Source organism: Notechis scutatus, chromosome 11, assembly GCF_049901735.1.
Source record: "Notechis scutatus isolate UNSWTSFEM ecotype Mainland chromosome 11, rNotScu1.2, whole genome shotgun sequence".
In the NCBI taxonomy this organism is placed as follows: domain Eukaryota; kingdom Metazoa; phylum Chordata; class Lepidosauria; order Squamata; family Elapidae; genus Notechis; species Notechis scutatus.
Window position 1 is genome coordinate 12,709,229 of NC_142019.1, and position 26,665 is coordinate 12,735,893.

Here is a 26,665-nt window from a genome sequence, read left to right on the forward strand (position 1 = left end):
GATGCTACAGCACGGTTTTGGTATCCATGATATTGGATATACATGATATCCAACATTTATTTATTTATTTATTTATTTATTTGATTTGCCAATTGTTTACAAGATAATAAGTATAAATGTATACATAGTTGTGAATACATGAAATGGTTACATATAAGAAAAATAAAAGAATAGGAGAAACAATAGGACAGGGACGGTAGGCACGTTGGTGCGCTTATGCACGCCCCTACAGACCTCTTAGGAAAGGGGTGAGGTCAATAGTAGACAGTCTAAGGTTAAAGTTTTTGGGGTTTGGGGAAGAAACTACAGAGTCGGGTAGAGTATTCCAGACATTGACCACTCTATTGCTGAAGTCGTATTTCCTGCAATCAAGTTTGGTGCGGTTTACTTTGAGTTTGTATCTATTGTGTGCTCTTGTGTTGTTATGGTTGAAGCTGAAGTATTCATTGACAGGTAGGACATTGCAATGTATGATTTTGTATACCATGCTTAAGTCAGACCGAAGACGGCGTAATTCAAGGTTTTCTAGTTCTAGAATTTCAAGTCTGGTGGCATAAGGTATTCTACAGCGAGTAGAGGAGTGGAGAACTCTTCTTGTGAAATATTTCTGGACTTTCTCAATTGTGCTAATATCAGATACGTAGTGTGGATTCCAGACTGATGAACTGTATTCGAGTATTGGTCTAGCAAATGTTTTGTATGCTCTGGTTAGTAGTGTGATATTACCAGAGAAAAAGCTACGTAGGATTAGGTTAACAACTCTTAATGCCTTTTTGGCTATGTAGTTGCAGTGTGCTCTAGCACTTAGATCATTAGAGGTGAGTATTCCAAGGTCCTTTACAGAGCTTGGGTCATCAACAAGATCTTGACTATTCAGCTTGTATTTTATTTTCTGATTTTTTTGCCAATATGTAAGACAGAGCATTTATTTGTTGAGATTTGAAGTTGCCATTTGTTTGACCATTCGGATACATAGTCAAGATCTTTTTGTAGGGTAGCAGTATTGTCTGTGGTATTGAACAGCTTTACATCATCAGCGAAGAGAACGCAATTGCTCTTAATATGATCACAGAGGTCGTTTATGTAGAGTATGAAGAGAGTTGGTCCTAGAACACTGCCTTGGGGAACACCACTATTGACAGGTACTGGATTTGATAGGACGTTCCCGATTTTGACCATTTGTTGTCTGTTTGACAGGAATGCTTCTATCCAGTTATTCAGTTGTCCAGAGATACCATAGGATTTTATTTTTAGGAGTAGTTTGTCGTGTACCACTGAATCAAAGGCTTTACAGAAGTCTATGTAGATTGCGTCTATTGTTTTGCCCTGGTCGAGTTGTGTCGTCCATATGTTTTTACAGTGTAAGAGTTGCAGATTACAGGATAGTTTTTCCTGAAACCAAATTGTTTATTGGAGAGTAGGTTATTTGTCTCTAAGTGAAGGATGATGGATTGGTTAATAATTGATTCCATGACTTTACAGGTGACGCAGCATAAGGAGATTGGCCTGTAGTTTTCAACTAGGCTTGGGTCTCCCTTTTTGAAGATGGGGATGACTGTGGCTTGTGACCATAGGTTGGGCAAGGAGCTGGTTCTGAAAGATTTTTCAAAGATTATGCTTAGAGGTTTGGCTATGGGAGAGGATAGCTTTCTTAAGAAGTAGGCACATATTCCATCCGGTCCAATAGATAGAGATGGTTTTAGGTTGCGTATTGCTTTTTCAACATTGTCTTCTGTGAAATCGATATGTATTAGATCATTGTTGTTATCTGTGGTACGGCTAGGAAATACTGGGCATGATCCATTGCTGTTTACAAATACTGAGCCGAAGAATGTGTTAAAGATGTTGGCTTTAATGGTGTCGTCGTTGCAGTCTTTACCATCAGGTCCTATCAAGGGAGGGATGGACCTTGAGTCTTTTAGTTTGTTGTTTACAAAATTGTAAAAAGCGCGGTGGAATTGGTGCTTAGAAGGTTTTCCTCTTGTTTAATGTGATAATTGGTGCATTCGGTCTTTATCTGGTGGCATAGATTTTTGTATCGGTTTTTGAAATTGGCAACGTGACCAGATTTGTTTTTCCGCCAGAGTGATCTCTTTTTGGATTGAAGTTTCCTTATTGATATGGGTAATCTGCTTTTTGTTTTGTTTTGGGAGTTGTTGTTGGTACATATAGTTTGATGACTCTTTTGACTTCAAGTAAAAATATGTTATAATGGTCTTCAACAGTATTGCATCCAGTGAATAGAGATTGCCAATCAAGGGATGAGAGATCGTTGTCTATAAGATCATAGTTGCCTTTTTGAAGTTACAATAGGGGATTACATCATTGTGGTGATTTTTGTGTGGATGTATGTTGAGACAAAAGTCGATCATATTGTGGTCACTACTGGAAAAGGGTTCTTTAGATTGTATTCCGTAGATTAGGTTCAAACTGTTGCAGAAGATGAGATCGAGGCAGTTGTTTAGTCTAGTGTTGTTGGTTACTAGTTGTTCCAGTCCCAGATTTGTAATAGCATTGTAGAAGGTTGTGTGTATGATTTCAGTTGTACAATCATTTAGGGTCCAGTTAATATGAGGTAGATTGAAATCACCAAGAAGGATAAAGGGTATGGGCAGGATGCAGCCCATGTTAGTAATGTATTTAGCTTGTTTACATGTTCGATGTCATAATCAGGTGCTCTGTAACATAGTAAGAATCGAAATAGAACATATTTTCTATTTTCTAGAAATAGAACATATTTCTACTCTTTATATTCTAATATTTTATAAACCCATGAGAGGAAAAATAAGTTTATTTTTCTTCTTCAATTCAATCTTGGGTCTTATCTTAAGAAACTGTCTGGACAAATCCCTACTGTTTTCTTGACAAGGTTTTTCAGGAGTGGTTTGCTATTGCCGCCTTCCTAGGACTGAGAGAAAGTGACTGGTCCAAAATCACCTAGCTGGCTTTGTGCTTAAGGAGGGACTACAATTCAGGATCTCCTGGTCTTTAACCCAATGCCTTAACCACTACATCAAAACATAAAATTTAGACTACAAATTGCCCTTTTTCAGTTTCAAAGGGCAAACTCTCAGTTCAAAATGAGCTTTCTAGTCTTAGTGGAAATGCTCTCTACTGTCTCAAGCATTCTAGAATCATTGAAAGCCCAAAACACATCTGTTTTGAGTTCAATCTGGAAATATTTAAAACTCAACATACCTGGAAGTTAAAAACAGCATTTCTAACTTGAAACCAGTGTACTGAGGTTGAAGTGGATCAAATTCACAATGTTCTGCACAAGACTATAAATATCTTTTACTGGGATGTACCCAGGTGAAAACTGCCTGCGCACAGTTATCAGTTCTAATATAAGTGCTGGTTTTACCATGGGTGTTTTTGGAGGGAGGGAGAATGGTGTGCTAAACAAGGTGGCTGCCTGAGCATGCCAGACATGAACATGTTCAGTAGCTCTGCCCTCCTTCCAAGGCACTCAATCCTTAGCTTTACCCGGATTCACTCAATTAACCCGGTGCCCTAGATTCCCATAGCAGGCTGAAACAGACTCCTAAACCTGAGTCCACACAATGCACGAGGCTCCAGATCTATCCATTGGTTGACTCTGTTGCTGTGTCTCAAAGGTCTGTTTTTTTTCCCGCTTCAGTTTTTCTTCCCAGTTTTGAAGAAGCTTCTTGGATGAGAAGTGAAACGTTTTTCAAACAAGACACCAAGGAAATTCAGGTGCTTTTTTGGGAGTAGGAAAAAGAAAAACACCTTTAGGACAATGTCTATGGCAAATCTCCATCATCCATGGTTATGGTTGTCCCAAAGAATCTTTTTCAAAAGGCAACTGGACTTTCTTTGTTTTTTCTTTGAAGACGTTTCGCTTGTCATGCAAAAAGCTTCTTCAGCTCTGAAGAGCTCTGAAGATTCCAGTTGCCGCTTGAAAAAGCACCTTTGAGACAACCATGATCTGAAAGGCTGAGAATCTCCATAGACACGTGACCATGGGGATGCTGCAACGGTCATAAGCATGAGAAATGGTCATAAGTTACATATTTCAGTGCTGTTGAAACTTCGAATGATCACTAAGCAAACCATGGTAAGTTGAGGACTACCTGTGCTGGGTTCTCACATTTACATGACTCTGAAAAACACCTTTGGGACAACCATGACCTGGAGGATGGAGAATCTCCATAGACCCTCCATTGCTGGGTCCATTGGACAATGCTGAACAGTCCCGGCCATCACACATTCCGATCCTTCACCCTAGAGAAAAGCTGCAAAGCGAGCCTGGTGCTCATCCCAGCCTGGACCACTGTCTCCTGGCTAGCTCACCCCAACTCAGTCCAGGTTCTCCAACTTGGGGCACCCCCCCCCCCAGAATGGCCAACTCCCCCATCTCAGCCCTCCTTTGCCATGCTTCATGGTCCCAGCAACCCCCGGACAGAGAAAACGGGGTGCCCAGGGGCAGATCTCCCCAAACCTGGAGAGAAGAGGTTGGGGCAGGGGGTTGGACTAGAAGACCTCCAAGGTCCCTTCCAGCCCTATGGGATTCTATGCTTGCTCCTGTTCGTTCCACCAACGTAATTTGGGGGGAAGAGGGGGGTATTTCGGTGCCCCAGGCTCCCCAAGTTGGGTTGATGCCAGTCCCTTGATCAGGAGCGACTCCCCATCCCAGAGACCCCCTCCCAGGCCACGGCAGCGTCTGGGGAATGAGGGGGCGCCCCGGGGGAGTCGCCCCCTTCCCCGAGCCGCTGTGGCTGCCCCCCTTCCCCCCCCTCTTGTTGCTCTGGGGGCGGGGCCCCACTAAGCCCCTCCCTCCTCGCCGGCCGTTACCTGTCTGTCTTTCTGTCTCTTTCTCTCTCTTTTCGCTTCAGGGCCCAGCCCGACCCAGCCGCAGGGCTCCCCCGGGCGCTTCCCTTCCCGGCTGCCGGGGAAGCAAGGGGACGTTGGGGGGGAAAATGGGCTGCCCGGTGCGTCGGGCAGAGCAAAGCGGGTCGTCCACCGAAGGAAGGCAGCCAGGAAGAAGAGCCCCTTTGCCCTGACTGACTGACTGACTGACTGATGGAGTAGGAGCCACCTCCGCTCCTTACTCCGGGGGTCACCGGGCCTGGGCTGACCCCGGCGCGCGGCCAATCAGCGGGCGCGCTCGCCGCAAGGCATCCGCCCACCGCCGCTTCTGATTGGACGTCGCGACAGGGAGGGAGGGAGGGAGGGGTGGGGAGTCGAAAGGCCACGCCTCTCCCCGCCTCCCTCCTGGCGTTTCCTTCTCCTCCTCCTCTACTTGTTCTTGGCGTCTCTTTCTCCTCGTCTCTCCCGAAAGGATACAAGTCCTCCGCCCGCCCAACCTCCCTCACTACAGACACTTCCGGCCCCGTCTCGGCAACTTTTGCTTCTCTTTGGGTTTCTCCGGGGAAAGAGAAAGGAACCTTGACCATAGAGTCGCGGGTGGGCAAGAACGACGCCGATCCACTTCCTCCCCCTCCCCACACGCCGCTGCCCGAGAACACGGTTTTCCTGCCTTCTGCCGGAAGTTGTAAAGCTTTAACTCTATGGTCCTACCGGAAGTCGCGGCAGCCCGGCTGGGAGAGCCTGGATGATAACGGGCTGTGGGGGGGGGGGCGGACGTTTTGTAGCCGCGGAGGAGGAGAAGGGCTTGATCCTCCTCAGAGAAACGTTGCCGTCTGGTCGGAAGGCCGAGAAGATTGGGAGTCTGGGGTGTTGCATAGGATTGGGGTGTGTGTATGGGGAGGGGGTCCTTGCTCCAATATAAGAATCGGTATTGAGGGCGGGACATCATCATCATCATCATTATTATTACTATTATTACTATTTATTACTATTACTACTATGCTACCGTGTTTCTCATATAATAAGGCCGGGTCTTTTTTTTTTTTTTTTTTTTTTGAGCCCCGAAAAATGGCTAGGCCGTTTTTTTGGGGTGACTTAATTCCCCCCCCCTTGCATCTTTGGGTGGGCGGGCAGCAACGGCTTGGATGTTGACCTCGGCGTTGGTGGGGCACTTCATATCGGGGTCAACGCAGGCAGCACCATTTCCGGGTGTGCAACAAAAGTACTTCCTAACGGCAAGCCCCCCCCTCCATTCCCCCCCATTTCGCATGTTTTAATATAGGCCTTAATTTGGGGGGAGGGGCTTAATTTCATTTCATGCCTATAAAACATGCTGGGACTTCCTATTGGGGGAGGCCGTATTGTTGGAGAAACAGGGTACTTATTACCACTAATTATTCTTATTAATTATAATTATTGCAAACCATATTTTTTGCAAAGCAGAGAAGAATGGAAAGGAAAGATTTCCCCGGAGAGAAGAGCTGTTTATATCTCTGTTAACTATGCCTGACATTTACGTATGATACACAGGTCATCCTTAACTTACAACAATTCATTTAGTGACCATTCAAAGTTCCAGCGGCACAGAAAAAAAAGTGACTTAGGACCGTTTTCCACACTTACGACCATTGCAGCATGGTCACATGATCAAAATTTAGTTGCTTGGCAACCGATTCATATTTATGATGGTTGCAGGGTCATGTGATCCGCTTTTGCAAACAGAAAGTCCGTGAGGAAGCCAGATTCACTTAACAACCGGGTTCCTAGCTTATTGACTGCTGTGATTCACTTAACAATGCTGGCCAGAAAGGTCGTATAATGGGGCAAAACTCACTTAACAAACGTCTCGCTTAACAACAGAAATGTTGGGCTCAATTGTTGTAAGTTGACTGTACACAGGTACTGTAACATTGACTGTACTCAATGTTCTATGGAGCTTCTTAGACATCCAGGTCATGGTTGTTCCACGGCTGCTTTTTTCTCAAGAGGCAACTGGACTTTATCTGTTTTTCTTTTTGAAGATGCTTTGCTTCTCATCCAAGAAGCTTCTTTTTAAGTACCTGAGGCAGGACTAAAACTCACAGGCTCCCAATGCATGGGCCTTGTGCCTTAACCGCTGCACCAAGCTGCCATCTGCTGGAACCAAGAGAAAAAAATCCTAAAGTGCAACTCCTGCTAATTACATTGATGCACCTTGCATTGGAAATTTACCTAGCAACAATACAGAAGTGGTTTATAATTGCCGCCTTTTAGAATGCTTAACTTCCAAGGCTAAGTTAAGTTACTGGGAGCTGCTCTAAATGAAGTAAATTGTTTCCTCTAGACTAATTCCTATATGCAGCATGAGTATTTATTTCATTTTATTTGGGAAGTGTATATTGCTGCCTACTTGCACATGGCAACTCAAGGCAGTTTACAGGAATATAAAAACCTCATATAAAAAACAATAAAAGATTTCAGAAATAGAGAAGTACAAAAAACAGTTGAAGAGAGAGAGGAATAGTTTTCAAATAGAAGATTTTTAAGGGGTAAGGGTAGTTGTTTGGGAGATCCTGGGCAGAATTAGGATGACCACATGTGACAGAAAAAAATCCCAAAGTACTTTAGAGAATTCAGATACTCGCTTTTAGTATAACTAGCTTAGCATATGGCATCTACACAAGTCTTGCAATCACTGATAGTATAATTAGTGATTAAATGTTAGTGCTTAAATTATTAGACTGCAATTAGGTAAAGCCAGATTCTGGCCTAGAGTCAGCCAAGAAAGTTCTTTTAGTAAAATGGGGTAGTACAAATATATAAGGTTTCAAAAGAAAATAGAGAAATAAAAAAAAGGCTAAATGAGAGAAGAATTGCCTCTCTCAGGCTACTTCAAGAGGGTTGCTGCTGTGAGAATGAAAAAAGACAGGCCTCCACGGAAACTGCCTTGACTGAGGAAATAGTGGAATCTAAATCTAATAAAATAATAATTAGTAACCGTGTTTTAATAGTACCTGGTGCTGAAAACTTGAATTGTTCTGACTTTCACTAAGAATCACTACCGATCTCACATTCTTGTCGTTTTTTTTAGGTTCAATGGAACTGGAATCTTTACAAAGTTACATCTTATATGAGAGTCAGTTCCTGGAAGGGGGGGAAACAATTCAACTCCTGCTGATTTGAATATATAAAGAAGCCCTGGATATATAAAAATTGCTGATAATGGAGACTTACTTTCACTTCCTTCAAAAAATGTATAATGATATAATTGCTGGTGCTTTGTTCGCCCAAGATAGTTACAATTGTGCAGCTCTTCTAAACCCATCGGCTTTTTCATCAGCAAAAAATTGTGAATTATGTGCCTGTCATTTTTTTTCTAAGTTGGATGCTGAGATCTCTTCCGGTCTAGACCCAATAAACAAAGGACATGATATTTCTAAAAACCTTAGCCATCTGAAGTGCCATGCACGGGAAATTATTCTGCTTCAGTTAACCTTGATCGAGATGGTGCTTGCCAAACTGCAGCTGCAAGGGGTGGCTACTGAAATAAAATCCAAATACATTGAGATCCTGAGAATCCTGGAAGAATCGAATATTGTCTCTGAATTGGTCAGTTTCCCAAAGGTTGTGTTTTTCTTAAATGCCTTTGTTAAGATGTCTTGTAGGTACAACTTCCTTCTGTTTCCCTTTCTCCTAGATTCATCTGTTACGTAGTTCAGATAAACAGCTCTCTCACATGGCTTCTAAAAATTTGGCTTCCCTTGTGCATTTCCAGCTAACAGAAGAGGTAAGTCAGAAACTGAGCTTTGTAGTTACTGTTTAGCCAAATGTATCTGCTTTGTGGTTTTGTTTTTACTTCAAATACACATGTAATAATAGCTTATGTTGGAAGAAATATCCTTCTGGGTTCAGTTCCAAGTGGAGAAAAAGACACTGGAAACATGGGGGCTGTTTAATGGTGGACAGGATCATATACCTTGGAGTTCTTGGGTGAAGAAAAGGGAAGGAGAGTCCCTGGGTTTTATACCCTCTCTGGCTTTGAACTTCCTGGGGCACAGGAAGAGTAACCTGATTGGTTGCTATCAGAGGTCATAGCTAGCTTTGTAGGTTGTCTGTGTGCTAAATTTGGTTGAAATTTGGTGGGTGGTGCAATGAAGGACAATTCAATGGCTCTGCCTGAAGGAGGTAGATCTTTGTTATGTAGAATAGACCGCCCTAGGCCTTAATGGCCATTAATAAATGTAGGGGAGCTGAGTTTCTGCCTGAGTTTCTGCTTCTCTTTTAGGGAAAATATTCTGACTTTTTAGTATATCCTAAAATATTTCATTTTTCTAGGAGAGGGGTAGGTTTTAACTTCTAACAGTAACTGTTCAGGATTTTGTACAATGAGCAACGTAGTACAGAACTTAAGCTAACGTAATCTTTAATGTTATAAATCCCTACCAACAAAAATACTAATTACATCTCGTGCACTCTTAGTGCAGCCTGTTTTGTTCTCCTAGTAAAAGAAGAGGTAAACTTATACCTGGTGGTGCCATCTGTTACCCCCTTCTAATTAGGTTGCTTTTACCCATTGGGCTGGCCAGACATATGTCTCTGCCTCCTTCATTGGGCCATGTCCTTTTCTCCCAAATGTTGCACTTAGAAAAGATCGCCAGATTTTTTAAAAAAATGTAAAATGTAAACACTATAAATAAATGACAAAGCATATTCTTTAAAAAGACATTCATCATATTTAATACCGAAGGAAATATTTCTTCCACTGAACTATACGTTTTGTGGCTATATATTATAAATGTTTTTAATGATGCATCTAATTCACTATTTTTTTAATGGAGTTAATGGAGCTAGCTTATCTTAAAAATGAATAGATTATTTCCAGGTTTTTCTCTATCTGATATGATATTTCAAGAGAATTTTACCGTATCTTCTTGTTTTTGTCGGAGAATAAAACATGTTTTTCTCCAAAAACAACCAGGAACAGCTCTGTCAAAGCAGGAAAGTGGGGGAAGTTTTTTCCAGTGTATTTAAATTGCAATTATTTGGTTATAGTTCAGTTCCTTTTAAATTCCTGATTGTTTTTTCCTAATCGTGCAATTTTTTAATGCCATGTTTGTGTTTGATTGTTTACAAGCATGAGCTATATAGAACTAGAGCCCCTGTTTAGAACCCCTGGAATGAAACAGTTAAAAATGTTGATAGATAAAATAAAAAGAAGTGCAAGTATATTTCATTAGTAATGTTTTCACCATTAGTAGCTCGTCTCAATTCTGTAGCCTCATAAATGACTGGTTTTTTTTCCACTATCTCACAGGATACATTATTAGTCCACGCGTATATTTTTTAGTTATTTGTGGCATATAGTTGGTTTAAAAGATGGGGAGTGGAGATACGATTGAATGTTCCTTACATATATCATTAAAATATGAAAATTAAATAAATAAATAAATAAATAAATAGGAAGATGGTTGCTAGGCTGGCCTTTTTTTTTTTTTTTAGACTTGCTGCTTTTCTATGCCAAGAAAATAGTTGGTGCTGACACTCTGTATACATTCTGCATTTTGAGGCAGATTTTTTTCCATGTGCAACTGCACCTCATTAGTTTCCTCCTGCTAACTGGTGTCATAATGCAGTACTAAAATAATCAGATAGAGGGCTTAATAGGACCAGAGAAATCACATTTTGGATATTCTGCTGTTCAAATTGCATGCAGATTTTCCCACAGATCTAGTATATGTATTAGAACTACTGTTCGCAATAACTTATCATCTGTTTTCCAAAACTGAGGGGTTTTTTAGCATGAATTTGACTGAATTCAAGTAATGGTAGTGCCTGTTGGAAGTTAAAACCCACCCCTCTCCTAGGAAAATGAATTATTTTAGGATATACTAAAAAGACAGAATATTTCCCCTAAAAAGAAAAGTAGAAACTCAGAGAGACAGAAACTCAGTCCCCCACCTTTGCTAATGGACCATTACTCTGGCCTGGGCCAGTCTATTTTACATAACAAAAATGTACTCCAGGTAGAGCCATAATAGGAATTGCCCAAAGCCCTTTCATTACATCATCATCCAGCAAGGCTCAACCAAGCCTGGGACTCAGGACACCCTACAGAGTTGCCCCTGCATGGCCCCATGGAAGTCTGACAACCAATCAGAAAACAAGCTCAAATTCAAATGCCAACAGAGGGCATAAAACCCAGGGTTTCTCAGTATCTTGCCCCCCCCCCTTTTTTTTTCTTCTTCTTTTCCTTCACCCAACATCTTGAAGTATGTGGCCATCCTTTTCACTTTGGAGCTCCAAGGCATGTGGTCCTGTCCACCATTAAACCATCTTTCCAAGCAGTCACTATGTTTCTAGTGTCTTTCTTCCCCACTTGGAACTGAACCCAGAAGGATATTCTTCCAACACGCCCAACCCAAATCCATAACTTTTCCACCCCACTGTACTTTTAAAATTGCCACGAAGGTATTTTACAACAGTATGAAAATGTGGGAAGTTTTAAAATTAGAACAAATAATCCGTTCAATTGATTGAGGAGAATCAAAGGGGGGGTTAGAGTGAGCTTTAAAGTTAACCTTTATAGAAGTGATTGAAAAATAGGTACGTGGAAAAATTCTTTGACATTAAACTTTAAAGCCTGGACTACGGAATATGAAAGTATGGAATTTAACCAAAGGTCTCTATAAAGTGAGACCATTTGTGTTCTCAGATAGATTCTTGAATGTTCTTCAACGATGCCTCAGCATGAGCAGGAATTGGCAGCCCAGCATTTTGACTGCAGTGCTTAGAAAATATTACTTAACATTTCTTCTAAGCTTGCTTAACGGCATAAAGGGAAAAACATGCACTTGTGTTCTGGGCAACTGTAATTAAATATAGGTAGTCCTTGACTTACCACCATTCATTTAATGGTATAACGCCACTGAAAAAAGAGGACATGACTATTTTTACTTTACTTTACTTCATTGTCATTGCACCTCGTACAACAAAATCAAACACCATCTTTAGTGCAAATCATGACCATGAAAATAAACACAAACACACATCCTTCACCCTCCACACATTGAACCGAAAACCACAACATCGCCCCAACACTGCATTATACAGCAGAATTCAAAAGAGCTACTGCCCTGGGATAGAAGCTGTTTTTTGAGCCTATTTGTCCTTGTTTTTATTATTCTGTACCGTCTGCCAGATGGTAATAGTTCAAAAAAAGGGTGCCCAGGATGAGATGGATCTTTGAGAATGTTTTGAACTTTCTGAAGGCAGCGGGAGCTATAAAGCTCTTCCAAAGAGGAGAGAGGGCAACCCATGATCTTCTAGACAATGATATTAACCCTCTGGAGTGCTTTCCTATCTGTCCCTGTGCAATTGGCAAGCCATACACAGGTGCAGTATGTTTTTTTTTAAACAAATTTTATTGATTTTCAAAAACAAACACAAACAAACAAAACATAAAACATGAAAACATAAAACATCTTTTTTGAAAGCAGCTTGATCCCGGGTTACATCTCTTCGTACAGACACAAATTCAAATTCATGCTCATTTTATATACCATTCCATATCTTATTGCCATTCTACATTTTCTATATAGCTTCTCCCCTCTTTTAACTTTCTTAGTTTTATTTTATTTATCTCATCTCAGTTCAGATCATTATACTTATATTCTTTGTCCTATTTCCAGCTGTCTATTATCTTTTTTCATTAAACAAAATTTCTCCTGTAATCACTGATTGGAGTATGACGCCTTTATCTCTTTCCCCTAAATTTATAACACTTAGTATAATACATAACTTCCATTTGGATTCTGCTTAGTACATTCTAAAGTTACACACTATATTTTAAAAAGAGAAAAAATTATAAATATAATAATTAAAACAACAATCCATACCAATTCAAATCTATCATTAATATTAATATTCATTTAAATCTTAAACATTTTACACATTACTTTTCAAATAAGTATCATACTTCTATGGGAACACTTATAAACTTTCCATAATTATTTCCCCCCCCACTTCACTTGTATTTTAAAACATTGTGTCATTAAAATTTTCCCATTCCTTCCTAATTCAATTCTCTCATTTATTTCATTTCCTTTCTTTTGTTTACAAAAGTTTCACTGAATTACACTGAATATTTCATCCCACTTTTTAATCACATATTGTTTCCAATTTTCTAACATTATTTCTAATACAAATATAACAATACAATCTTATGTACCTTTGCAGAATCACTTTTTCAGTTAAGTTTTTACCTATTAGCTCTAAATAAGTCCTGTTTCTTTACATCTTGCTCCACACCTTTGAAGTTTCTCTTCCCTTCCTTCCTCCCTTGCTTCTTCTCTCTGCCCTTTTTACCCCCTTGTCTCTCCACCTCCATTTCTGTATTCCCCCTTTCTGTTGCTTTCTAACATTATATCCACTTTTCACCTTATTTTTCCCTTTTTTGTTTGTTGTTTTTTAGATCTTAAAGTCTCCATTTTCTTTTCCTCCTTTCCCCTTTCTTCCCCAAGTAAAGTTACTTGTTCGTTAAAGATGGCTTCTTCTTTGTCCCAATCCTCTTGTTGTGCAGTTCTTTCTTGTAGTTTCTCGTAGGTACAGATCGCCATTTCTAAGAATTGAAAAAGAGAGCCAAGAGAGCCCTTCCCTTCTTGTTCCTCTTCTTTGTATTTTTAAAATTCCATTTTCAGTTCATCCACAAATGATGCCATTGTAAAAAAAAATTTTTTTCAAACAACCACCCAAGTGTTTTTAGTCATTCAAATATAATTTTCAAAAGTCCAAAAGTCACCAAGCAATCCAGATACACACAAGCTGTTTCTTTTGACACCTTCTTCTTTTTTCACTTTCTCTTCCTGGGGTTACTGTTTAGTTACAAAATTTCAGTTAAAATGTATCTTTTAGAAGCCTTGTTAGGATTTAAACAGATTCTTTTAAATTCTAGGCAGTCTCCTCCTTCCGAATCCTGCTCTTATTCTTTTCCTCTCCCTTCCCACTTACAACAAGAAAAAAAGGTTTTTTTTTTAATGTTCAGAAATCCTTATTATCCCCTTGACATTTAATTATCCAGTTTAATTACCTGTTGATGCCAAAGCGGGTTTTTCCGATTTCTCATTCATTTCTGTTCGCTGTCAACGTTAGGAAGGAGAGTGAAAAAAAAACTTTCCCTTTTCACTTTCATTCGCTGCTTCCGAATCTTCCTTGGGAGCGATGTATCTTTTTAAAAAATTTAAATTCCAGGATACCTTAGTTGTTGCTTCTTATCCCGGTCAGCCAAAACTTTCACTTCTTAACTTCCTCCTGCACTTTCTTTTCCGGCTGAGTGCTTCTTTGAGGCGGCCATTTCTGACCGCCGCTCTTACCGCCTTCGGAAAAGGGAGTTTAGCCAGCTGAGGAGGAGAGGTGCAGCTCCCCTCGACCCTACCAGGTCTCCCCTGTCTTCACCACCTCTACGGAGTGGCTTAGCCCCGAAGCCGGCTGGCTCGGGGCACTCCAGCGGCGAGCGCAGGCAGAAACCGTGCACGATCATGGATTCCTGCCTGCCACCGAAGCGCTGCAAACCGGAACTCTCAGAGGTACAGTATGTTAAAATGCTCTCTATGGTGCAGCGGTAGAAGGTCACCAGCAGTTTTTTTTTCCACACTTACAACTGTTGAAGCATCCTCATGGTCCCGTGATCAAAATTCAGATGCTTGGCAACTGACTCATAGTTATGATGATTGCTGTGTCCCGGGCGTCATGTTGATTCCCTTTTGCGACTTTCTGACAAACAAAGTCAATGGGGAAGCCAGATTCACTTAACAACCGTGGGGCTAACTTTATTGCGGAGATTCACTTAACACCTGTGGCAGGAAAGGTCATCAAAGGGGGCAAAAATTCATTGAACAACTTGCCTTGCTTAGCAACAAAAATGTTGAGCTCCATTGCTTCCGGTTTTGCGCGGCTTCGGTAGCGGCAGGAATTCGCGTCTCTGCGATCCCTGCCGCGCTCGCCGCCAAGGTGCCCCCGATCTAAATAGGTCTGGGGGCTATGGCTGCCTTGTAGAGGCAGCCGAAGAGAGAGGGGATCCGGACAGAGGTTTGGGGGTAACGCAGACCCCCTTTCCAGCCGGAATAACCCCTTTTTCCTGAGGTGGTGGAGCGGCGGTCAGTAATGGCCGCCTCAAAGAAGCCTGCAGCCGGGTAAGATTTGTGCTGGAGGAAGAGGGAAGAGCTGTGGAAGTTGCTTCTGACTGGGATAAAGTTAAGAGAGAGAGTTCCTGTAACCTCGAAGGCTGCTAAGGATACTTTGTTTCTAGAAAGAGATACAAGCGGCGAACATTTCAAAAGAGAAAGTTTTTTCTTTTTTTGCCTTTCACTCTCCTTCCTAACGTGACAGCAATGGAACCATAAGAGAAATCAGGGAATCTGTTCTGGAGGTAAATGAATATTGAAGGAGCAAGGATTTCTGAATATTCAAAGGGGAAAAAAAAAGAATAATTTTTTTTTGGCTGTGAGTGGGAAGGGAGAGGAAAAAAAAAAATTGGAGCAACCTGAAAATAAGGAGAAGACTGCCTAAAACTTTAAAGAGCTAATTTTAAAGAGTTATTAAACAGCAATAAGACTTCCTAAAGATATACTTTAAAGAGAACTTTGTGATCAAACTTTATCCCAAAAAGAGAAAGTGAAAAAAGAGAAAGTATTAAAAAGAATCAGCTGATTGGACTGTTTGATGACTTTGGATTTTATGAGAATTATCTCAGACTAAAAGCACTCGGGTGGTTGTTTTGAAAAAAAAAATTCTCTGTACAATGGCATCAGTTGTGGATGAACTAGAACTTATACACCAAAAATATGAAAGAGAAAAGCAAGAAGGGAAAGATGTCTTTGGCACTCTTTTTCAGTTTATAGAAATGGCGGTCTGTGCTTATGTAAAATCGTATGAGCAGGATAAAGAAGAAGCCATTTTTGAAGAACAAGTGACTTTGGTTGGGGAAGAAAAGAAGGAGGAGAAAAAGGAGAAGAAGACTTTAAGACCTGGGAAAACAATCCAAAAAGAGAAGAATAAGGTGAAAAGGGGATATCGTGTTAGGAAACAACAGAAAGGGGGAAAACAGAATAAAAGGGAGGTGGAGAGACAAGGGGGTAAAGAGGATAAGGAGAAGAAGAAGCAAGGGAGAAAGGAAGGGATGAGAAGCTTTAATGGTGGGGAGCAAGATGCAAAAAAACAAAAGTTTTTTAGAGATAATGGATAGATTTTATTGGAAAAGGGATTCTAGAAGGGTACATAAGATTGCATTTTTATATTTGTATTTAGAAATAATTATAGAAGACTGGAAATAATATGCAATTTAAAATGTGATAAAATATTTAGTATAATTCAGTGAAATTTTTGTTAAGAGAGGGGAGTACTTTAATGAAATAATGATTTAAGATCGGTGATGGGGGGGGAATAATTTTGGAAAGTATAAGAAGTGTTCCCATAAAGGTATGATAATTAATTGAAATGGGTAAAATGTCTAAAGATATAAATGATTGTTAATACCAATGATTAGGCCATGTTATACTAGTGAAACTATTCGTGAAATGAGAGGTTTGAAGAAGGAGGGGAACATGTAATGTAATAATGATTTATAATATGTGATGTGTGGGGCGGAATTAATATGGCAAATAGGAGCTCCCATAGAAATATGTGACCTAATTGATAAGAAATGTGCTAGATGTTTAAGATATGAATGAATATTAATATTAATGAATAGATTTGTATTGGTTTTGATGATATTGTATAATGTCAGAATGTACCAGACAGAATCCCAACGTAAGTTATGTACTTTAAATCAAGTATTATAAATATAGGGGAAAGAGACATAGGTGTCATACCCCAATCAGTGTACAGGAGAAGGTTTTTCTTTTTTTTCTTTTAAGAAGAAAGATAAACAGATAGTTGGAAATAGAACAGACAAAGAATAATAAATATTATGATTTGAATTGAGAGGAGATAAATAAAATAAAATTGAGAAAATTTAAAAGAAAGGAGAAGCTATATAGAAAAATGAAAATGTAATAAGATATGGAATGGTATGTAAAATGAATATGAATTTGAATGTGTGTCTGTACCAAGAGTTTTGACCTGGGATTAAGCATCTTTCAGAAAAGAGATCTTTTATGTTTTTATGTCTTGTATTTTTGTATGTTTTGTATGTTTTTAAAAATTAATAAAAATTTGTTCAAAAAATAATAATGTTGAGCTCCATTGTGGTTGTAAGTCAAAAACTACCCTCACTGCTCATATTTCCATGTGAGCAGGTTGGAGGGGATGCTAGTTTCCAGTTTTTCAGAAGGATGGAAAGAAAGATAGAGATTTCACCCATCCTGCTAACAATGCTATTTTAACTAAATCACCTTTGGCGGGATTTGCACAATGTACTAGATGGTAAGCTGTAATTACAAAAACTGCTTACCATACGAAGCCAAAGGTCAACCTTATAGGTTAATGAGACATGTGAACCTAACTGTGTGCTGTCAGTTTCTAGTAAAACCATCCTACACCATTTCGCATAGGGGTCTCCAACCTCAACCAAAGCTGGCTGAGGAATTCTGGGAGTTGAAGTCCACAAGTCTTAAAGTGGCCAAGGTTGGAGACCCCTGATTTAGCCTACTGTTTGACTCAGCCTTTCATCCTTCCGAGGTCAGTCAAATGAGGAGCCAGATTGTTGGGGGCAAGATGCTGACTCTGTAAACCACTTAGAGAGGGCTGTAACCAGGGGTGGGATTCTACTGGTTCAGACCAGTTCTATAGAACTGGTTGTTACGATTCTGCACATTTCGGAGAACTGGCAAATCGCACCACTGGCCTGAGAGCAGAGTTGAACCTTCCTTAGGACTGAAGCTTCTATTTTTGAACCTTTTGAAATAGTTGCCTTTTTCATGCTTCTCCCTTGTTTTGATATTTGGAGAAGGGTTAAAGGTTATCCTTCAGACAGATATCCAAGAAGTCATCATTTGTTCAGTGTAACTCAGAGTAACGTGCATTCTCTCTTTTTCCCCAGAATTCATTAAATAGTGCCTGGCTTACTTTTTGTTTAGAGACTTTATCAGGATTTCCCAGTAATACTTCAATAGCGGAATGCCTCTGGACTTTGGCCAAAATAATAAAAGAAATTTTGAATGATGACAACACTTGCAAAGAAGGTACTGTTTCAATTGGCTTTACGTTGCAAGTAGCTAATAGAAAATCAATGTACAGTTACTCTTCGTGAAACTATTGATATGTTCATATTGTTATGGATATATTGCTTGCCTTGTAAATTTTCATGGAAGAAATAGGTTTTTAATGAGAAAAAGTTCTAATTTTGACTAATAATTTAGTTAAGGCCTCTCTATCATATTTAAGCCCTGGTTGATGCTGGTGTTGTTGTTGTTATAGGTAACCTGAAAAACCTTCTTACTCCACTTAACAACGTGCTGGAAAACTTCTACAGTTCCATCCTTTCTTGTTATTCATCTGCTCACAATGTTCCACTATCTGCAAAATCAACAAATAACTTGAATAGCTTTCTAGATCTCTTTGAGCTGCTTGTAGCCTCCAGGATTCAGGTGCCACTCAACCTCGGATGCCAAAGGGTATTGTTTTTGAACTGCTGCAATATCGGCTGCCTTGCCTCATCTCCAGTTCGTGGTTTCATCAAGAAAAAATCGATCGCGTTGCTTAAAAACTGCATACTTCACAAAGCCGCTGAAGACCTGATCAAGACAAAGGTGCTTCCTTCCTCTTCCCACGACCCTCATTTGGACAAGGATCGATTAGCATTGGCTGATACCGTGCTACATTTTGTGAATTCTGATTGGCTGGGCAGGTTGTGTGTTAGTGGAAACGCCCGCCATTTTGATGGTAGCCCAATTGAACCTCAAGAACCTGCGAAGAGTAACTTGGATGTAGTGATCTTCAGATCCTTAAGCTTGCTTCTGCTTAAAGCGTTAGAGACGAAGATCCAGGATTCTGCCTGCAAAAAAAGTGAATCACAAGGTAATTTTGCTTTCACGGCAAAATACTTTGTGATCATTTTGTGAAAACAAGGGGGTTGCCACTGTATTTTTGAATTTTTTCTTTCTTTCTGAAATGATAGCTGTTTAAGGGAATAGAAGTTAAGACTCGGTTGGGTGCAAGGGAAAAATAATTTGTTAGGTGAAGTCTTCATATCCACCAATTTATCTCTCCTTTATTTGTTGAACTACTTCTCCTTCCAGTATGCTGAAGAGGATTTAATACCTACTTATAAGTTATACATTCTTCGAGAAATAATTTTCCCAGTCAGATCTGTGGATTTATCATAGTAATTCAAAAGCTATCCAGAAACTTTTGTTCCATAACTTAACCTACAAGCTTTAGCTACCAGGTTATGGATTAATGAAAGCTTTAAAGTTGATTGCCTTTCACTGCCTAGAGAATCTAAGCAACGACAGAAAACCAAGTAATAAAATAAGAAAATATTTAAAGATGGTGTTTTCTTTTAACAGCGTATAATAGACTTAGAGGATCATATCGTAAAGGTGTACAGAAAGAACTGACTGCAGAATGGGTGTGCAAATTTTGGTTTTGCAGACACTGGAGAAATAAATTACTTTTAAGAGAAGATGCCGGTGGTTTATTCATTTGGCATTTTAGTAAAACGTTGCTTCAGAATATTCCCATCGTGGCATTGAGGTGTCTATAGCAAAGTTACATTGTACAAGATGTGGGAGGATTGTGTTTAACTTGAGCAGGTGTTGTAATCCAAAGGCTCTCCAGAGAATGAAGATGTTCAGTGTGATGTGTCATTTGAAATTCAGTTTGATTGTGTCTCTAACTTCATTAAGAAGTTCCACTCCCAGAAGTCTCAATATACAGTCCATAAAAAATTATTGGGCTCAGCTAAAGTGAAGAGGTTTTAATAGAGTGGATAATTATATGTACACAGGATCAGTTTTCTGGATTATGGAAGCTGTAGGCGTGAATATTTTTAATCTGTTGCATGAGCAGAAAGTTTTTGCCACGTTGAATTTGAAAGTGGATCCTTTTTCCCGCAAGCCCAAACATAGCATCATTTCACTTAAGTCCTTAAGTCAGTACCCATAGCGTTTGCTGGTATTTAAAAAAGGGATTTGAAGGTTTTAGATTTAAAAGATGTTGACAAGCAAGATATTGTCACTCTTGGTCACCTGTAGGTTTCGGAAATGACTTCCTTACAAAATGGAATTTTTACTATTGTTTTTCCTTTTCATTCCCTTTAAAACGATTCATTAGAACAGGTAGTGCTAAAAAAATTGTTGTTCCTCAAAATATTGTAATTTTTTGTCAAGAGCAAATATATTTGTATATGATTTTGGCCTGCCATTGATTTTTTTTCCTTCTCCTTCATTTTAGCTCATTTGGAGAGAGTTATGGATCTACTCATAACAGTCTTAAAAAGCCACCTGAAACCTTCTGCCAGTATCTGCTTATTTGAACACCCTTGCATGTGGATTTCACTGTTTATAGAACAAGATGATGAGATGGTAGAAGCTGTAAAATCATTACTGGCAATTTATTTAAACTTGGAAAGGTTAGTGTCCTTTTTTCCAGAAGCCATCAACTTGTATTTGCTAAAAATTATCAATCGTCATAAATATCTTGAAAGTGAACACACAGTTCAGGCAACAGTGTTCAAATTGAAACACTCATTCATTCCGTTTCATTTTGCTTCCAGCGTATCACTCCTTCTAAGACAAAATTGTTCCCAATTCCTTCAGTTCCTGGGACAAATCTAGCAAGCTTACTTCTCCCTCTCAAATATGATCGTATATGAATAATGTTCGCATTTAGAATCAGGCATTATCTAGAGTTTCTTTTCCATATACAAGAATTTGACAAGCATTACAAAGAAGCAGTACAGGATTCTTCCGTATCATAAATGTGATAAGCAAATATGCACCTCTTCTTTAAATAAGACCATAGAAACCTCGACAGGGAGTTCAGTAAAGTAATCTCCTGGTCCATTAATTACTCTCAATGAAACAGAGAGAATTGTATTCTTAAATTTTGACATAGTTCTTCAGCTTTGTCGTGAATTCAGTTCATTTCCCTTTCTGAAGGGAAGAGGCAAGAGTGTTTAGGATGTAGGTTCCAAACATGTGCTTTGAACCGAATACCAGTTGTTGTTTTTTAATCAGAGATTTCCATTATTTATATAATATGTGATCTTTTCAGGGTTTTTCCAACGTAGAACTAAGGAGACATTTCCCCCCAGTGAGAACAATTAATTAGTGGAATGGCTTACCTCCGGAAGTTGTGAATGCTCCAAAATTGGAAGTTTTCAAAAAGAGACTGGATAGCCATTTGTCCAGAAAAATATAGTGTCTACTGATTGAGCAGAGAGTTGGACTAGAAGATCTCTGAGGTTCCTTCCAACCCTATTATTCTGTGTTCAAGGTATCTTGGAAGTCCTATAATCCATTGCCATTCTGTTTATGCCAGTTGTCTGAAACATCTTACTTGCCCCTAGTTACTTTATACTGGCTCATGTTTGGATTTCCTTATGCAGGATATGGAAGATCATTGCATACAGAGTGCTATTCAAAAATTTTACCTGAAGAAAACCTGGATAAAGCATAGTTTGTCCCCCCTAAACTAAGCTTTTTCTCCCTTTACTTTATTTCAGTTATACACTACAAAATATCATTCTCCAATGGTTTGTTATTTCACAAATGGAAGCAAATATTTGTTGTTTATTTAAGTATATTTAAACCATACTTGGTGTCCACATGAAGACTCACAGAATGATCAAGTTCTCCTAATTAGTAATTACTACTTACTGATGCCTTTCTTTTCCATTTCATAAGTTAATATCAAATTACAGTTGATGGAGGTGAAAACAAGCTAGCTTTCTTTCTTCACTTGTCCACTTTGTTCAATTTTATTCCTTTAATGTGCATTGAATTAGAGCACACAGTGGGAGAGAATGCTTGAGCACCATGATCATTGTAATAGTCCGATTTACTTGGCCAAAAATAATAAATGTAAATTCAGCTCTATCGTTAAGAGTTCTTGATAAAACGATAATTTAATCTTCTATGTTCTTGCTTATTTTTTAGGTTCTGCCATGATGCTAATTTTACCCTCTGCCATTTAGATGATGGAACCCAGGACAATCGGACACACCAGAGTGGCTATAATCCCCACTGCATCTTCTTATGTCTGTTAGGGAGTGTTGCATTTGATGCCACGGTTCTTCTGGATTTCTTGATTTCATCAGAAACCTGCTTCTTGGAATACTTTGTACAATATTTAAAACTTCTTGTGGAAGATTGGCCCCAATTCATCCAAGTTTCCAAGTGCTTTAAGTTCGCCGTTGGCAAAGATCTCAGAATTTGGGAAGAGAACTTGCCTTGCCGGCAGAAAGAGGTCCCCAACTCTGATCTCACTGGGCAGAGCACTGCATATGATACACAGGCCTGTACAGAGGCCCTTTTGCCTTCCTCCCTGAATTTGTCTACCCTCCATCAAAGAGACAGTCAAGCCATGCAGCCCAACAAGTCCGATTTTGCAACAGCATCTAGCGATGCACATTTATCGGGGGCTTTTCAGAAGCTGGTTGATTATGATAGCTCAGAAGATTCTGATGTGGAATGCGTAAGAGAAGAATGTTTGACAGACACAAGACAAGAAGCTTTGAACCATCGAGCCTGTACAAATAAAGCAGTTCTTGATGAGAATGCAAATTCCTCCAAGCAAGAAGTGCTACCTTTCATTGAGCAAGATTTGAATATTTCATCAGACTCCTGCAGCAAACTATCCCCCATAGAATTTAAATTAGCAGATGAAACTTTCCAGAAAGCAACTGCATGTTTCCAACAATTGCAAATGTCAGTTTCTAGGCTACATGCAAAAAGTCTCTTCCCATACAATCCAAATGCACTCTTGAAGCTCTTGAATCAAGTTCATATAATTAGTAAAGATCACCGAGCTACTTCAGACTAATCAGATTCAGACATGATATTCTTCCGATTAAAATCGAATTCGATTTTGGGAATCGCCCCCTTCCCCCCTTCTTCTCCTCCTTCCCCTCCCTCGGAGGCCCCGAGTCAGGAGTTGCTACCGCCGGCGCGGCTCTGCGTGGCTCCAGTCCCGCGTTGCCTCAGGAAGGAAAGGCAAAAAGGAAGAGCGCGGCGGCGCTTTGCAATGGCAGCAGCGGCTCCTGGTTTTGCCTTTCCCTTCCCAGCAACGCGGTGTGAGCGTGGGCGGACGGGCGGTGCGGCGGTGGGCGGGCGGGCGGTGCGAGCGGTGCAAGCGGAGGCCGGGCGGTGCGAGCGGCGGGCGGGTGGCCGGTGCGAGCGGCGGGCGGGCAGTGCGGCGGTGGGTGGGCAGGAGGGCGGTGCGAAAGGAGCTGGGCAGCGATTTCTTGGCGCGCGGTGGGGGTCTCTTTTGGCCGGCCCGATTTTTTTCAGAGGGGAATATCATGCCTGCAGATTGTAAAGAAATATAGTTCTCCAAGTTAAACCCATATATTCGTCAGCATTTGAAAGGAGGTTCCATAAACTTAATATGCACTGAAATATGTGGCCCCCGTTCTTTGGGATTGAAGTATATGTTGTTTATGAATTGTCTGCTTGGTTACAAAACACTGTAGCTTCAAATCCTTTGATATGTTTAACTCCAAAAGGAGGTTACAATCTTGTCTGTGCCATGTGTGAATTTTCCCTGAAAGTTTTTTTTTTTAAGGCAGTAAATTCTGAATTTTATTTTTGGCACCTTGCTCTGTCTGAGATAATTTTGATATGAAGGATACATGTCCTCAGAAAGAATTAGTTGCTGCTTTTAAAAAGAGGATAGGATAGCTCTGTGTTCCCATATTGAGGAAAGGAGAGTGTGTCATAATTAAATAATTTAAAGTTTTATGAAGTGGGAAAGCACGGCTAAAGGGGAAAAGATTCAATTTGTACAGTTTTTTCTTCAAAAATGGGTCATAAAAGCATGCAGCCTCTTATCAGCATATGCTCTAATATTATACTGCTTATGATATAAATCAAACAACTTAAGAACAAGCGCTGGTGGTGCGGTGGGTAGGATGCAGTTTTGCAAGCAAACTCTGCCCACTGCCAGGAGTTCGATCCTGACTGGCTTAAGGTTGACTCAGCCTTCCCTCCTTCCGAGGTTGGTAAAAATGAGGAGCCAGATTGAAGTGGCTTGTTTCAGTTCTAAGAGCACTTTGTTCCACAAGGATGCTTTTGCTGTAGAGAAAGCCAAAGCGGGCATTTGCGTTACCAAATAGTTGTTGGACCTGTCCAAGGTGCCTTATTGATGCATAAATGAGGGCATGAGATGGGATGGACTGTATGGGAGTCGATGGTGCTGGCAGCAGCATAAATGCATATGATTTCATATAATGTGAAAGCTTGAATGGTTTCAGTAAAGCTGTTTCATATTGAAGGTAATGTAAGATCTCTCCACTTTATTTTATGCTGCCATATTCTGGGCCAGCCAGTATATCTTTCTTTGAATCCACATCATTCCTACTAAGTGCTTAGTTTCTTCCCGTACTGGACAAATCCTTTTACTTTAATGTTTTAAATGTGTTGGTTCAAATGTGTTAATTCAACATTCAATTCATAATGTTGCCATTTGTTTTGTTGTCTTAAAACTTATGTAGAATGGTTTCCTGGAATTGGGTATGTCTAGTTTAATGAAAAGGAAGGATTAGGAATGACATGATAGCAGTGCTCCAATATCTAAGGGTCTGCCACAAAAAAAGATTTGAAAAGAAGGACCAGGGGTGCCATGATAGAAGTGTTCCAATATCTATGGGACTACCATAAGGAAGAGGGGGTCAACCTATTTTCCAAAGCACCCAAAGGCAGGACAAGAAGCAACTGTTGGAAACTAATCAAGGAGAGAACCAGAATGAAGGAGAAATTTCCTGATAGTGATAACAATCAACCAGTGGAATGGCTTGCCTCCAGAAGTTGTGGATGATCCATCATTGGAGGCTTTCAAAAAGAGATTGGACAGCCATTTGTCTGAAATAGTATAGGATTTCTTGCAGGGGCTTGGACTAGAAGAACTTCGAGGTCCCTTCCAACTTTATTATTCTGTTATTCTGTCTTTACATTGCATGTTTTGTTATAAACTTCAGCATTGCAAATTTTATGCCATTAATTTAATTTGTTAAGAAAACTCCATTTTGAAGGCTATTGTGAGACATCTTGCATGATGGTTTTTTGTCTTTTTTTGAATGAAGAATCCAGTTGATTTTAATAAAATCGAAAATACTTTCTGGGGCTACTGTTTTAATTTTAATATCTAAACCCAAATAGGCATTAGTAGTATTATTGAAAATGTCAAAGACTTTAGAGTAGAAGACCCCTTCTACAATTCCTTATAATTCTATGATTTTGTGATTCATTCATTCCTTATCAAGATTCTTATAAGGATCTGGGCTTTCTAACACTACAAATAAAGACTATTTTTAATAGAAAACCTTATTAATTTAAGGCTAGATAATACTAGAATGATTTCAGCACCATCTCTGTTACGTGGTATTGCAAAACTGACTACATAGTTTTCAAGTTGTGAAATCAATCTGTCCTTTAATTCAATGTTCATGTGTTCAAGTATAAAGTCTTTCTGGCATCAAATCTGTTTCATTAGAGACATTGCTGTTTTTTTTAAAACAAGGGCCATTCATTTTACATCTTAAAAACAGTGGCTTGTTGATACACCCTGCATGGTTACTTAATAGGCTTTTTTCTGTAAAAAGGAAACTTCGAAATCAATTAACATTAGCCAAAAACAGTGTTGGATATACTGCTCCATCTAGGTTAATGACTGCAATATCTAAAATTCCCCCCATAATGTGTAAAACATTGCTGTGTTTGTTTCCAAGATGTATAATAACCCTATAGCAAATATTACAGATACTACAATGATACTATAATGACTACTACGTCTGATTTACTTTGGCCATGTCATGCATGCAAATTCATTGGAGAAGGCAATGATGCTAGGAATGATTAATGGAACAAGAAGAAGGGACGAGCAAAAGAACACACTGGCTTGATAACATTGAAGCTGATCTAAAGATGAACCTCCAACAACTGGAAGAAGTTGTGCTTGACAGGGTGGGATGGAGAGCACTTGTCTATAAAGTCGCCAAGAGTCAGACCCGACTAAATGGTTAAAATAACAATGATAGGTGAGAACCAGAGGTGGTATTCAGCAGGTTCTGACCAGTTCTGGAGAACCAATAGCAAAAATTTTGAGAAGTTCGGAGAACCAGCAAATCTCGCCTCTGACTGGCCCTGCCCCCATCTATTCTCTGCCTCCCGAGTCCCAGCTGATCGGCTGGGTCTCCTTTTGTTGCCTTGCCCAGGAGAACAGAGCTGGAAAGCAGGTTAGTGGGGTGGGGAGGGAATGGGGATTTTACAGAATCCTTCCCCTGCCACGCCCACCAAGTCACACCACACCCACCAAGCTACACCCACAAAACCAGTAATAAATTTTTTTTGAATCCCACCATGGTGAGAACTAGTGATAGGGCATCACAGATGAGATTTAAGGCTGTTAATCTAATTATACAGAAATGTACCTTCTCACTCAAAACATGAATTGACTTGTTGCAACCTTTTAAACCAGTTAGGAAATCATTAACCTCTTAAACAGAGCACTTAGTGGCCATGTGGGAAAGAGATAAAGATTATTCTTCCTTTCTACAAAGTGATGGATGTCAACTCTCACTGTCATATCCTCTTTTCAGTTTTTTTTTTTACCCGCCTCCTCAAAAAACACCCTTATTGCATGATGTCAAATCTCTCAATCTCTCCAGCTAAATTTGATTAGCAATAGCTGTCCCAAATTGTAG

General features: G+C 39.8%; 2 protein-coding genes across 6 annotated transcripts in view; one reads left to right on the forward strand and one right to left on the reverse strand.

The window, feature by feature from the left end:
• Nucleotides 1-5,133, reverse strand: part of ASB7 (ankyrin repeat and SOCS box containing 7) — a 38,289-nt gene extending 33,156 nt beyond the window's left edge. Inside the window, exon 1 of one of the 3 annotated variants that reach the window (XM_087972798.1) lies at nucleotides 4,816-5,133. The gene's annotated coding sequence lies outside the window, so the exon portion shown is untranslated. The remainder of the gene's footprint in view (nucleotides 1-4,815) is intronic. The other 2 variants (XM_026673071.2, XM_026673069.2) reach the window with 2 other exon arrangements.
• Nucleotides 5,134-5,231: 98 nt separating this feature from the next.
• On the forward strand, nucleotides 5,232-22,806 carry LINS1 (lines homolog 1). 3 transcript variants are annotated; one of them, XM_026673074.2, is made up of 7 exons: nucleotides 5,232-5,427; nucleotides 7,901-8,418; nucleotides 8,507-8,596; nucleotides 17,843-17,984; nucleotides 18,220-18,819; nucleotides 20,197-20,374; nucleotides 21,903-22,806. In XM_026673074.2, exons 2-7 carry the CDS (start codon nucleotides 8,032-8,034, stop codon nucleotides 22,786-22,788), a joined length of 2,283 nt encoding a protein of 760 aa, XP_026528859.2. In that variant the 5' UTR covers nucleotides 5,232-5,427; nucleotides 7,901-8,031; the 3' UTR covers nucleotides 22,789-22,806. The 3 variants fall into 3 exon arrangements, with proteins under 3 accessions (XP_026528859.2, XP_026528858.2, XP_087828923.1); XM_087972797.1 differs by lacking the exon at nucleotides 5,232-5,427 and adding an exon at nucleotides 5,605-5,715; XM_026673073.2 differs by lacking the exon at nucleotides 5,232-5,427 and having other exon boundaries at nucleotides 5,604-8,418.
• Nucleotides 22,807-26,665: the final 3,859 nt, after the last annotated feature.